At 36.8% G+C, this 15,549-nt stretch overlaps 1 protein-coding gene across 1 annotated transcript in view; it reads left to right on the top strand.

Annotated features, from left to right (window-relative positions):
* Positions 1-5,638: 5,638 nt before the first annotated feature.
* Positions 5,639-15,549, top strand: part of UNC13C (unc-13 homolog C) — a gene marked incomplete at its 5' end in the record, with an annotated part of 578,171 nt that continues 568,260 nt past the window's right edge. Inside the window, one exon of the mRNA XM_081292419.1 lies at positions 5,639-8,630. Coding sequence (XP_081148545.1) covers positions 5,639-8,630 — 2,992 coding nt within the window. The remainder of the gene's footprint in view (positions 8,631-15,549) is intronic.

Below are 15,549 nucleotides of genomic sequence, written 5' to 3'. Positions count from 1 at the left end.
TTTTTGATCTAATTATTATGGAAATAAAATGAGGTAAATTTCAGAAAATTACATTAACAATGTTTGGCACAAAGTTAGTAATAAGTAAATGTTATTGCTAAGGCTACCCACAACAACATGTTTTAATCTCCCTCAAATATTTTATTCTAAAAACCTTAATTCTTACCCTGTAATTTCATTACTGAATACTGAATACAATGTGTGGTTGTTTAATTAAAGTTAACACAACTGGGGAGTGAGAATGACTTGTGGAGTGGTTGCTAAGTAGATGTTGTTATCCTGCTGTACTGGTCCTCTCCTTGCCTGCTAGCCATACCACCCCTATTAATTTTGCTGTAATACAAGCTGTTTCCTTTAAAAAGAAAAAAAAAACATGAACTACAGAGAAAGGTGCAGGTATACGGGTTTATATGGGTGAGTGTAAGAATATATGTCAATTATCACTGGTAATATTCACTTTATATGCAAAGTGAAACATTTTAGAGACTCCAGGACTAAGGACCAAGCTATGTTTTTGCTTAGGGCCATATCTCTTTGGGCCATATTTCTTTTTTTTTTTTTTTTAAAGAGAGAGTGAGAGAGGAGAGAGAGAGAGAGAATTTTTAATATTTATTTTTTAGTTCTCGGCGGACACAACATCTTTGTTGGTATGTGGTGCTGAGGATCGAACCCGGGCCGCACGCATGCCAGGCGAGCACGCTACCGCTTGAGCCACATCCCCAGCCCTGGGCCATATTTCTTTATCTCTTTGAATCTCTTGTCTTCTCATCCCAATAATAGGCATAATAATGTGTCCTTTAGGGTTTCCATGAGGATTATTGGGATAATTTGTTTCTGGAGCATAACAGGTGCTCATTAAATGTCAGATTCCTTCCCTATCCCAGTCAGTTGTCTGAAAGAGGTCCCATGGTTGGGACATTGCATTCACTGCCCCTTTTCCTAAGGCAGCTGCATTTAATGATTGGATTTTCTCTCTCTCTCTCTCTCTCTCTCTCTCTCTCTCTCTCTCTCTCTCTCTCTCACACACACACACACACACACACACACAAAACCCACCCAGTGTTGTCATTTGGATATGAGGTTTTTCCCAAAGTTTCTGTGTTAAAGGAGGAAGGTTCAGAGGTGAAATGATTAGGTTATGAGAGCTATAACCTAATCATCAGAAAATCAATTGATGGCTTAATAATTCAAATGGACTAACTGGGTGATAACTATAGGTAAATGGGGCATAGCTAGAGAAATGAGGTCACTGGAGGCATGTCCTTGGAGATTAACTCTTGTCCCCCTGACTCCTCCCTCACACATACACTCTTTCTCTGTTTCCTGTCTTCCATGAGCTGAGAAGTTTTCCTCCACCATAGCCTTCTGCCATGATGTTCTGTTTACCTTAGGTCCACAGCAATGGAATTGACCAATCATAGACTCTCTAAAACTGTGAGCCCCAAATAAACTTTCCCTCCTCTAAATTGTTTTTGTTAAATATTTTGGTCCCAGCAACAAAATACAACCAATAACTGGGAAGGTGAGATTTTAGCATCAGAAATTTGTCATTCATTAAACTACAGAGATAAGGCATCCTTCTTTTTTCCCACCTGCTTCTCTAGAATGTATTTATTATTAATCTTTCAACCAAGAAAGTTTCCTAAACTGACTCTTGATTTTCACATGAAATATCACCCAATTCATATGTGATTTCTTCTTGTATAATTTCATTATTATTCTTAGTAACAATGATAATGAATATTTTGTGGCTATGCTATGTTCTAGTTGCTGTTCTAAGAACTTCACAAGTGTTAATTCATTTAAACAAATACCCTATGAGGAGATACTATTTCTGTTATGACATAATAAATGCACAAGCTAAGGCAGTGTAGAATTCAAGTAACTTTCTCAAGATCATTATCTGGGGTGTCTGATTTAGAATCCCAAAGCAGGTAATATGGATTTAGGGTCCATGCTGAAAGCCAATAACCATTAGTGTTTTCTCATCAAATGGAAATCCTTAACTTAAATTTAAAGTTTTCTACATTCTGTTTACATTTTCCCATTCTCTAGTCTTCATCATAGGTATTTTTTGGCCAGAGTAGAAGTCTGCTCTATCTGTGGACAAACATGAACATCTTTGTTACTTGCCTTTTGCTCACATAGTTTCTACTCTTGGGTTTCTTAAGGCCCAGTTCAGCTAATTCAGGCTTCTTGGAACCTTTATTGTTTACATATTAATTATTGGATTTGCTATTTATACATTAATTCATTTGTTTCTACACTAATTCATTTATTCAACAAACCCTATGAGTGTATTGTGTATCAAGCAATATGAAACATGGCCCCTGCTCATCAAGAATTAAGTCAGATTGGGAAGGCAGATGCACAGGTAAAATATTTCATGTGAATAATTATTGTGGGAGTTACTTTAACCAAGGTACATTCAGGGTATTGTAGGAGCACAGAAGTGCTGGAATTTGAAGAGATCTGATGCTGACCCATTGCTGATTCCAAGATGCACAGGTATTATATAGATATTCATTATAGAGATATGTGTGGGGAAAGGGGAAGGGGAAATTAATTTGAGGCAGAAGGAAAACCATGGGGAAAAGGTATACAGGTGAGACAAAAATATGATAATCAGAGTGCTGCTATTACTTGAATCTGACGGGGACAGGTGTGCTTCTGAGCATGACAGGAAACAAACTTCTAATATAGTATTTTAAGTAGGAGGGTTCATGTATTTTTTAATGTATTAGTTCTAGGGAAATTTGAAACAAGGGTCAAATTAGTGTTAGGAAGTCTATTTAGGATACACTAACAACAGTCCAGATAAGAAATTATGGAGTTTGAAATTGTTTCAGTAATGAGATGTGACACAGTTACTCAGCTGCAGATCTGGATGGATCCTGTGGAATCTGAAATGACCCTTGGGCATATGTCCTGGATAAGTGTATGATTGTGGTAATACTAATTGAAATCAGTAATTCAGGAAAATGAACAAGTTTTAGATAGAGTTTAATTTAGGGCAACCAAGGAGAAATACTTTGCAAGTGGAAGAAATGTGCTAATTATTCAATGAAAATTTGAGTGTTTATTATGTGTGCTGAATTTTGGAGGTTTAAAATTGTCTAAGACATAACTTTTACCCTTAAAGAGTACATAGCCCAGTGGAGGGAGGTGGAAATTAGATAGTAATATAGAAGAATTATAGTGACCAATTAACCAGGTCTTTGGATCATGTGGCTAAGAGGATAGCTGAGTTTGGGTGGTGGATGAAGTGTGCACAGGGCAAATGATTTTAGAGTTCAAACACAATTTTTACAGATAGAGAAGGCTGAATATGAATGCTATTCTAGTTGTTGTAACATAAAAATTACTGATGTGTGAGAAAATGTAGGGCCCTCAGGGAGGTCATTCTATGGCTGAGATGTAGAGTGAGTGAGTTCAAAAACATGCAGTTGTGAATAGATGCTCTTGAGTTTGTGTTTGTTATAGCAGGACTTCAACTTTAACTTCGATTCAACTCTCCGGCTCAAACTTTTTCTAACAATTATTGCCTAGCACAATAACTCTAAACTAGTAATTCAGGTCAGGAAATATCATGAACATATCAGAGGCTTTAACAGGATTGTTACTTTCATTTAAACAAAAAAAAGCTGGTATGTTTTTCCAGGTTTGGGAAACCCAGGATTTTTGACTGAGTGATTGGTGGAATGCTTTTCTACCAAAACTGTCTTTAAAACAATTTATTTACCCCAGTGCTGTCTGACATTCCAAACCTTTTCTTTATAAGCAGAGGTCACAAAGGAGTATAATATAATGCCCTTGAAACTTAATTTGGGAGTCAATTTAATGACATTTTTATTAGTAGAAAACAGGTCCTAGTTTGTAATTGTGAATGAATACCAAGTTGTTTTAATTTTCTGACAAACTTATAAACTTCAGAAAGACACAGGCTTTTATTATCAGCCTCTTTCCCTTCCTCATATTTCCCCCTCCCTTTCTCATTTATACTCCCTGTCTCTTGAGAAGCTTGGCTCTTAGCCAGAGCATGTGTTCCCCAAGTCCCTGCAGAATCTGATTGAAGTGAAATTGGCAGATTTCCAAGTGCAAGGAGCTGATAAAGAAGTTATTTTATGTGCATATAGAAATATGCCTAATGACTCCCACTATTCTATACAGTTTTTAATCATTGATTAAAAAAGGGTCAGTAGATTCCTAAAATAATCTGCAGTTTATGATTTATGCTTTGGTGAATTGGGCAGATTATTTACTCATACAAATGCATGCTTCAATACCAGCAAGGCTTTTGACTGTTACTTTTATTCTGGAATTCATCTTAGTGATAAAATATTCAATTCAAGTCAACAAAACTCAAGTGCATAAAAGATACTGTATTAGTAAACCAGTAAAACTAGTAAAAAATCTGAATTTTTTTTCATGTAATTCAAGAAAATGGCCATTATAAAGATTATGTAGTTGTACGGTCACTTGCATTTCAACACAACACAGTTGTGTTGATTATCTGTGTGCTTATTTTATCCATTGCACAATTTTTTAATGTGTGTGATTTGGAACCCTATCTCCTGTCATGGTCCCAACCCCAGGATGGGTTTTCAGCCATCCACAAGGAGTTTGCAGTGGTTGATCAGCCTGGTTCTGCTGCCTCAAGTCACAGATTTTCAAATTTGTATATATCACCTGAAGTTTCAAATATATTTTACTATTGTTTATTTACTATTTGTACAATGCCTAATCTGATGTATCCTTAATTCATTTTCAAGTCATGATATTCCATTGACAAGTTTGGTACCTATGTAAGAACTATTTTTTTCTTGGTACTTATTTAGCATATGAAGTAATTTGGATTACTTTAATCATTACTTAAGAAATTACCAATCATTAAATAGCTAGAAATGTGGAGTTTATTTGTATAAGAAAAAATTTTTCATACATGAATCATATAAATTTTGTTAATTTAAAAAATCTGGGGGAGGGAGAATATACTTAAATTTAAGTCTCTTTGTTTCTGTGAACAAAAACAATTTTAGGAAAGGAAATAAAGTAGAAATGGCATTACGAAGTTAATATGACTTGAATTGTCATTTTAATTTTTTTCTTCTCATTTGTTCTTTTTAGGTATGAATTGTCATTCTATTAGCATATTTTAAAAAATAGTCTTTATTACCTTTTATTACCACTTTAATTATGTCCACCCATAAGTGATTTAGGAAAAGACATAAAAATTTCTAGGAAAATTTGTATTTAAATTCATATATTCCCTTGATGTCTCTGCAATTTTTCATGCATGATGTGTCACAAATACTTTTGAAAAATTTCAGAAGTGGGATGAATTAAGGATTGAATCCTTATATTCATTTTAATATTCTTTTCTTTTTAGACAGGACAAGAAGATATGTGGAAATAAGATTCGTGAATCCCTTCCTCCAGGAATGTCTTTCACAAATGGAGCTTCACTACTGGTTTTCACTGGACATTGACCTTGTGGCAGAGCCACAACTGCCCTTCCTGCTATTTTCAATGATTCACAGAACATTTGAATAGTGATGCTTGCCTTGGCTTTACCGATTTTCATCCCAATACCTTGTTTACTTTGTTGGGGCAGAAAAGCTTGCACTAATTTCTCTCCATGGTGGCTAATCTTATCAAGAGCTTGATTTTACCTTATATACATAAGCTTTGCAAAGGAATGTTTACAAAGAAACTGGGGAATACAACAAAAAAAAAAGAGAATCATCAGCAAAAAAAGAATCAAGATTTTCATACTGCTGGCCACACCAAACCCCCCAAATTTTCTAATACCTTAAAAAGCACTGTAAAGAAGATTGCAAAGTGTTCGTCCACTCGCAACTTATCTACTGAAGAAGACGAGACTAATAAAGACTTTTCCCTCTCACCAACATTCAGTTACCGAGTAGCTATTGCCAATGGCCTGCAAAGGAATATTAATGTAACCGAAGGTGATAATGAGGATCTGTTTCAAGAGCTATCTTCAGTTGAGAGCTCTTACTCAGAATCATTAAATGAACTAAGGAGTAGTACAGAAAACCAGGTACAATCTGCACACACCATGCCAGTTAGACGCAACAGGAAGAGCTCCAGCAGCCTTGCACCCTCTGAGGGCAGTTCTGATGGGGAGCGCACTCTGCATAGCTTAAAACTGGGAGCTTTACGAAAGCTGAGGAAGTGGAAAAAGAGTCAAGACTGTGTCTCCTCCGATTCAGAGTTGAGCACCATGAAGAAGACCTGGGGAATAAGAAGCAAATCTTTAGACAGAACTGCCCGGAACCCAAAGACAAATGTTCTAGAACCAGGATTCAGTTCCTCTGGCTGCATTAGCCAAACACATGATGTCATGGAAATGATCTTTAAGGAGCTTCAGGGAATAAGTCAGATTGAAACAGAACTCTCTGAACTACGAGGGCACGTCAATGCTCTCAAGCACTCCATTGATGAGATCTCTAGCAGTGTGGAGGTTGTGCAAAGTGAAATCGAACAGCTACGTACAGGGTTTGTCCAGTCTCGGAGGGAAACCAGAGACATCCATGATTATATTAAACACTTAGGTCATATGGGTAGCAAAGCAAGCCTGAGATTTTTAAATGTTCCTGAAGAAAGATTTGAATATATTGAGAGTGTGGTGTACCAAATTCTAATAGATAAAATGGGTTTCTCAGATGCACCAAATGCTATTAAAATTGAATTTGCTCAGAGGATAGGACACCAAAGGGACTGCCCAAATGCAAAACCTCGACCCATACTTGTATACTTTGAAACCCCTCAGCAAAGGGATTCTGTCTTAAAAAAATCATATAAACTCAAGGGAACAGGTATTGGAATCTCAACAGATATTCTGACTTACGATATCAGAGAAAGAAAAGAGAAAGGAATTCCATCTTCCCAGACATATGAGAGCATGGATATGAAGTTATCTACTCCAGAGCCCAAAACCAAAAAGAACAATTGGCAGTTACCTGATGACATCGATGGAGAGCTGGAATCTGACTTCAATAGAAACAGTTATGCTGTGCTTTCTAAGCCAGAGTTTCCAACAAAAGGAAGTACTTCCAAGTCAAGTTCCAAATCACACAGTGCCAGATCTAAGAATAAAACTGCTAACAGCAGCAAAATTTCAAATAAATCAGATTATGATAAAATTTCTTCACAATTGCTAGAATCAAATAACTTGGAAAAGCAAACCACAACCCAATATGCAGATGCAATGCCTCTCTGGCATTCGCAGAGTGATTTTTTCACTGCTAAACTTAGTCGTTCTGAATCAGATTTTTCCAAATTGTGTCAGTCTTACTCTGAAGATTTTTCAGAAAATCAGTATTTCACTAGAACTAATGGGAGCTCCCTCCTGTCATCCTCTGACCGGGAGCTTTGGCAGAGGAAACAGGAGGGTATACCCACCTTGTATGACAGTCCTCAGGACCAGCGTTTCGTTGAGCGTACTCAGGGTGTCCAAGTGCACAGTGAAATTGAGAACACAGAAACTGTGGATAGTGGAATGAGTAATAGCATGGCGTGTCCATCTGGAGACCCAAGTCATTACAGTGATTCTCAGCTCTCTTTACATGAGGATCTTTCCCCATGGAAGGAATGGAATCAAGGAGAGCAAGGCACTGATTTAGGTTTAGACTCATCCACCCAAGAAGTGTTTGATTATGACACAAACAGTTTATCTGACCAGCAGCTGGATGTCTTCAATAAAGACCTAGAAGACTTGGGAAAATGCAATAGTGACCTACAAGATGACTCTGAAAGCTATGATTTAACCCAAGATGACAACTCTTCTCCATGCCCTGGCTTAGATAATGAACCACAAGGCCAGTGGGTTGGCCAATATGATTCTTATCAGGAAACTAATTCTAATGAGCTGTACCAAAACCAAAGCCAGTTGCCCATGATGTATGGAAGCCAAAGTGAACTGCAAAGTGATGATTCAGAGGATGCCCCATCCAAATCTTGGCATAGTCGATTAAGCATTGACCTTTCTGATAAGTCTTTCAGCTTCCCAAAGTTTGGATCTACACTACAGAGAGCTAAATCAGCCTTGGAAGTAGTATGGAACAAAAGCACACAGAGTCTTAGTGGGTATGAGGACAGTGGCTCTTCTTTAATGGGAAGATTTCGTACATTATCTCAATCAACTGCCAATGAATCTAGTACCACCCTTGACTCTGATGTCTATACAGAGCCTTATTACTACAAAGCAGAGGATGAGGAGGACTACAGTGAACCAGTGGCTGATAATGAAACAGATTATGTTGAAGTCATGGAACAAGTCCTTGCTAAGCTAGAAAACAGGACTAGTATTACTGAAACAGATGAACAAATGCAGGAATATGATCACCCTTCGTATGAAACACCTTATGAAACCCCACAAGATGAGGGTTATGATGGCCAGGCAGATGATGTAGTTAGTGAAGGAGAATTGGAACCTTTACATGAACCAGCATCTGAAATGGAAATAAGAGAAGATGAAAACCAAAACATACCTGAGCCTCCAGTGGAAATCACAAAGCCAAAAAGAATCCGTCCCTCTTTCAAAGAGGCAGCTTTAAGGGCCTATAAGAAACAAATGGCAGAGTTGGAAGAGAAGATCCTGGCTGGAGGTACTCACGTTTAAATGCTACATTATGAATTAATCATGTTTTGACTTTAACTGTTGCTGCTTAGAGCATGATCTCTTTACCTGGATAAAGAGTGTACTTGCGATGAATTTGCATGTCTTTTTAGAGGATTTTATTTTGTGCAGCTAGCTCTCCCAGCAAGTTTGGCTTGATAATCTAAAATAAAAATATATTTCAAATAGGTTATTTTAAATGGGCTCCAAATTTAACCCTACTCATTGGAATAGGATTCTTCTGCTAGACACAAACCTCATTTCATATGAACCAACTGTGGCATCAGTTGTCAAGAAAATGAGGAGTGAAATCAAAGGACAACCCCTTAAGACAACAGCTGGCTGTCTGCTCCTTGGTTTCATTAGGTTTATAGGGATGCAGAGAAAGGTTCAGTTAATCTTAAAAAAAAAAAAATTGAGAAGTTGGAATTTTAACTGCTCCTCCCATCCAACTTACAATTTGGAGCATGATGGTAGAAAGAGTTGGGTTTGCACAGCCAATCCTAGCCAGCCCAACCAGAAACTTCCTTACCACCTACTGATGCAGCTGAGGGAGAACAATAAAGCCAAACCCTCAGACAATGCCTGATGAGTGGCTACAAGTCATACTTTAAAGACAAATTAGTAAGGAAATAGAACAGTGAGCTTCCTCTTTGAGAGAGGAGTAAAATTCTCTTCCCCATTATGGAAATGAGAAAAGGACTTTATCTAGCACTTTTTCTTAATTTCCTGAGGGAATAATTTTGGATTATATACTTGGTAGCTGTATATAAAAATATGAGTTTAGTGATTTTTTTTGTCAAACTTCATCAGTATTCACAACCTTTGTTTGCATGCTTATCACTTTATCTCAAATATTTATTGCATATAATATTTTATGAAGGCATATATTTTGTGATCAGGTTTACTTGCTTTGAAGCAATAATGCCATAATATTTTACTTACTTTGTAGCTGATTGCAGCTTCTTTGCCTTAACCAAAGCTGTGATCAGCCACTCCTCTAAACTGGCTATTTTCTGATTAACATGGATGAATTACTGAATAATCAAACACCTTTGTTGTTAAACTGTTTCAAGCCCTAAGAAAATTGAAATAACAATTAGGCTTCTCTGTTCTAAAAATCTATCTGTGTGACACAAGACAGCTTAGGAAATTTAAAGAACAATGTAAGTCAAGGTAATCTTGGGTGCATTGGCTGTGACGGTTAGTTTGTTTGGGTTTTTTTACAGAGAGGCAGTATTTAACTATATTTAAAGCTGATTTGAAAATGCAAATTAAATTTTATGTAAAAACAACTTATATCAAAAGAATATCTATCTCACATTAGAGTGATTTTTGGTGGTTAGCTGTCCTTATTGCTGAAACTAAGTTGATAATTTCTGAGGATAGAAGCCAGAAGTTAGTTTGACATTGTTGCTTATTCATTGTTGATTGAGAGGAGTCTACTCAAGGATAAATTAAGACTAAAATTTCTGTGATTTTGTGTGTGTGTGTGTGTGTGTGTGTGTTATGATGTAATAGATGAATGTTTTAATATCCACTGGCTAAGGTATCTGTTCAAAATGTTAGTCAATATCATAAATAGGACCAGACCATAAATTTTTAAAAAATAAATAAATTTTCAAATTTTAAGAAGAAAACCATGATTAAACAATGGATCACTGTCCAAATTTTAAAAATGAGAAGATCCTGCCATTTATTACAGCAAGGGTGAAACTGGAGAACATTATGTTAAGTAAAATAAGCCAGAAACAGAAATAAATATTGCATGCTCTCACTTATATGTGGAATCTTTTTAAAAAGTTTAAAAATATAGAGGTAGATAATAATACAATGAGTGGGATAGATGGAGGAAGAAATGGTTGATACATGTGAGAGAATACAAAATAGCAGATAGGTAGGATGAACCAGGTTTAGGAATCTGATATATAACATGAGGACTATAATTGATAATAGTTACTATAGCCATGTTATATGAGTCAGTTGGCACTGTTTTATACACACACACACACAGGACAAAGACATGAGATGATAGATATGTTAATTTGCTTCAATATAATAACCATAATTCTCATCATGTTGTAAGCTTTAAATATACACAGAAAAATGTATTAAAAATTAAAAAATAAAAATTCCAAATTAGCGAGTCTATACAAAGTAGATAATTACTGGTAATGACCTTCTACTAGCTAACAAACCTAGTCATATAGTGGCAGCTCTTGAAAACACAAATGTACTTGGTTAACTATGTGTCACCAATGTAAGGGTTCTAAGACAGAGAAAATAATCTTCTGCCATTGATCTGACTCAATAGGTCTGGCAAGAGAGAACTTAGAACCCTCCACTATCTTGGAACTTGGATTGTTGTCATCCTATGTGCCAACTTTGAATGGAATCTGTTGGATATCCTCTGTCCTAGAGGATCAGCACACACATATTTTAAGATGCTCTCTGGTTAGTGAAAGGCACCAGATTGACTACCCAGGAGGCTGCAGTAGCCTAGATTTTAAAGGCCATTGCTGCTCCCCTTGGCAACAGTCAGGCAGTTTTCCCATCCTGTGCTACCAATATGCTTCAGAAGGAAGGGCGGCCAAAGAAGGACATTTTCCAGGCCCTTTCCCTGCCCAGAGCATTCCAATGAGATGCCAATTGTCATGATGTTTTCTGTGCCCATGGCCATCTGCTTGTTGAGTGTTGAGCAGATGCCAACAGATATTTCTCTCCATGGCTACCCCGTGGTCATTAGGTAGCAGTGCTGTCTTTTCTTCATTTCTAACCTGGCCAGATTGGACCATAAAGATCTTGCTCTAAGGTTCTCTGTGAGATACTCTTCCCTTCACATAGATTTATGAACTTATGGCTAGGTATTTGAAATATTAATTTCAACTCTTGTTTGAGGGACGGGAAGACAAGAAAACCCTAATTTTTCGTAGATGTGGATAGTTAGTGATAGTGTTCTTGAGGACCTTCACTTTGAGTATCATTCTAATAGGGTAAGGGATTTTAAAGTGTTTATGGCCAGATACTTATCCATGAAGTAAAATTCTTCCCTTGTTCCTGAGCCTTGCTGAATGGCACCAGCTGACCTAAAATAAATACCACAATAGGGACTTTATTATCCTTACTTCCAGCCTTTTACCACCTACCATATGGAATTTACTCTTGTCTCTGAATTCCTATGTCCCTGCTTCCTATGGCCCTGGATTCCACCTTATATTTATGTACATTTCTCATTTTATCTTCTAAACTTTTAACCAGAGGCAGGGGAGTCTTTTCTTTTTCATCTTTTTATTTGTACTATATGCTGAGATTACAGTGAGTTAATATGTGTTAAATGAATACCTGAATGGAGGTTGGAAGGATACTAAATGAAAAGCACCAACTTCCAAGTCATATCCAAATTCAAACTGTGGCCTTTCATTGCTAAGGCTATGAAGGTGTTCGGAGAGCTCAGAAGAATGCTAGAGATAAAAACTTGTTAATCAGCAGCATTACGATGTACTAGCACTCTTCAGGCAGTTTGCCTGTTTTCATTCTTTCACTTCTTCTACCACCACCATGAATTCGATTCTGTTATTATCTCACTTTACAGGTCAGAAAACTGAGATGCTAAAAACTTACATAACCCACTCAACATCATACAACTAATAAGTGGTACATCCAGAATCAAATGGATGGGTATTTTGGACATTTAGAGCAGCTATATGCTTCCTCACTTCCAAGGTTCCATTTTACTCATGGTTTAGTTGGAAAAACATAATTAAAGCTAGAGAAAAGTGTCTGCCACTATGTTTATTTCAATTTAGGATTTTCATGAGAAGCCAGTACTAATATGAAAGGCACTAAATTCTCTGGCATACTGAGGTATTGATATAAAATAGCTCATTCGGTTTGTCTACTTCAAATATTTGGTCCATTTTATAAACAAAAGTTTGAAGTACTCAATAAATATTATAGAACATCTTTATTTTGTTGCAGGGGAAGGGTACTGGCCACAAACACTCAAAGGTGCTCTACCACTGAGCCACATCCCCAGCCCTATTTTGTATTTTATTTAAAGAAGAGTCTCACATAGTTGCTTAGCACCTTGGTTTTGCTGAGGCTGGCTCTGAACATGTGATCCTCCTGCTTCAGCTTCCCAAGTCCCTGGAATTACAGGCATATGTCCTGAACCTGGCTTAGAACATCCTTCTTAAAGGATGATATAGTTCAAGTCTGAGAATGCTTTACCTGGATTTAAAGCCTAAAGTCAGTTAGAAGTAATTTTCCTAGCAGAAAAACAAAAATTTTACTCTTAACGAGGCTGTGACATTATAATTATCACAATTACTAATATATTTCATGGTGCATATTTTGTTTTCTAAGTGGCTATAGGACTTTGTGATAATATTCTGTTTCCACATAAGAATAAGACATTAAATACAGAATAATTTCCCAAGATTGATTCTTTATTATGTTGAACCTAGTGTATCTCAATCTGACTGGTTGTTAAAATCATCTGGGGAGCTTTTGTGGTAGTTGTTCCTGTGGTGGTGTTTTAAATTTACCAAATCACTGACCATTATGATTTGGTGATCCTATAGTAGAGCCAGAGATATGTATTCAAAATTGTGTGAATTGCTAGGTGCAGTGGTGCATGCCTGTAATCCCAGCAGCTTGGGAGACTGAGGCAGGAGAATCTAGAGTTCAAAGCCAGTCTCAGCAAAAGCAAGGTACAAAGCAATTCAGTGAGACCCTATCTCTACATAAAATACAAAATAGGGCTGAAGATGTGGTGCCACTCAGTTCATGCCCCAATACCCCACCCAAAAAAGAAAAAAAAGTATGAATTATTTATGGAATATATATGCCATTATAATAAAACCACCACTACAACACAATGCACAATTAAAAACATAATAAAGAACATTTAAGTAAAAAGTACAGTATATAGGAGAGACATTTATACTTCCATGTTCATTGCAGCATTATTCATGATAGTCAAGAAACAGAAACAACCTAAGAATCTATGAGATAATGTATGGATAAAGAAAATGTGGTACTATGTAGCAAAAAATTGATTTACCTGACAGCAGATTTGTCAGCAGAGCTACAATTACAAACTGTTCTTCCAAATCATAAGCCAGTACTCAAGCCATCAGACCATTCTACCACTTTACATGATACCACAGGCAACATGATTGATTATTCAGGTATCATTTCTATGCAACCTGAAGTAAGAGAAATTGTTTACTATATGTCATAGTGGCAACAAGAATGACAGACTGAATGTTATTCTTATTTTCCAAAGATGTAGGTTAACCAGTGTTCCATTTTCTTAGTGCCTTTTCTGATGCTTATGCAGTATTGAGGATAGCCTATGGTTTTAGGTTTTATATTTTTGTTTCTCAGTTATAGGAGGAACAAAAGTGGATAGTACCCACACATGCAAACACAAAATGGAAATTTACTTAGTGCTTAATATAGTGGTATTTTACAATCTTAAAGAACTGAATAGGAAATTCTGAAATTGACCACAATGCACTTAACATTAATTGACTACTTTAAAAAGTTCACTATTATATATGTTGAATCCTCATAAAATATCTACATTGACAAATGGCACTACTATCAATCTGTTTGCTCATGATTCATCCTCCTTGGCTCTTTCCTTGCCAAGCAGTGTGGACATTTGCCGTATTTATTTTTGGCTGCCTAGAGTCTGCATTCCTTTTTGACTTCCCCTTAGTAGTTAATCGGAGGGAATTAGTGTGTTCTTTTACAAAACCAAGGGAGCTATATATCTTTTCCTATCCCTTGGTAGCCAGGCCTTGAGCACATGGCAAATTCAGCTAACTGAAAGCTCCAGCCTAGAACTCTGAATTTGGAGGGAGTAATGGGAAATAGGGCAAATTAGGAATTATTCTTTAGTGTGTACATGGAGCCATGTGTCCAGGCCAGGGTTGCAGTCACACGTTGCTTAGGTGTCAGTAGTGGGAAACCAACTATAGTGTGCCTTGGCTAGTTTCTGTGTCTCTTTGATGCCAATATCTCAAATGGAGTTCTTCAAACTTGCAGTTGATTCTCTCTATGATCTACTCAAAGACCTTTTATTAGCAAAAATGAATTTTGCTGAGTGAGGGAGGCACACATCACCTCGGATTCATTCACTTCAGATGTGCTGGCATTTTTACCTCTAATTATCTTTCAAAACCAGCAAATTCTCTTTTTTGTGTGTGTCTGTATGCCTAGAGAGATGTTTATTTTAATGAGCTGACTCAGATCATTATGGAATCTATCAAGTCCAAAATCTGCACAGTGGCCCACATGCTGAAGAGCCAGGCCAGAGTCTATGCTACAGTTCAAGTTCGAAGTGTATCCTCTACATAGTTCACCCTTGCTAAAGAAAGTTAAAAACAGGAAATTCTTAACCTGCATTGATTCTCCACTAGTTCTAGCAACCACCATCTCTAAATAGTTCTAACTAAATTCTTCTAATTAGTCTTCCTGTCTCTATGCCTCCCCTCTCCCAATCTTTGATTTTGCTATATCCATAGGTAAATATAAATCTACAAAACCATAAAAATGTCTTAGTATTACTTTAAGGAAGGGTTTCAAGCAAGCAGTGAGACCATGGTACTGAAAAGGTCTCTTTCCTTCTTGCATCCATCACTGGATGCAAGTCCCTGCAAGGCAGGTGCAGTACCTTGGACCACAGGCATCTTTCCCAGTGTGCACCTAGAGTTAACAAGGATCAAGGCAGTGAGTGGTTAAGAGCATGCCCTCTAGAGTCGTGATCATTGGCAAGTTAATTAACTTCTCTGTGGCTCAGTTACCTCATTTAAAAAATGCAGACAATAATATACCTCCATGTGATTAAAATAAAATAAATATATAAAAATAAAATAAATATATTAAAATATGATAAG

This window comes from Spermophilus citellus, assembly GCF_964194105.1.
Source record: "Spermophilus citellus genome assembly, chromosome: 4".
NCBI classification, from domain to species: domain Eukaryota; kingdom Metazoa; phylum Chordata; class Mammalia; order Rodentia; family Sciuridae; genus Spermophilus; species Spermophilus citellus.
Note: the sequence above shows the minus strand (reverse complement) of the source record. Positions and strands in the feature narration are given on the sequence as shown.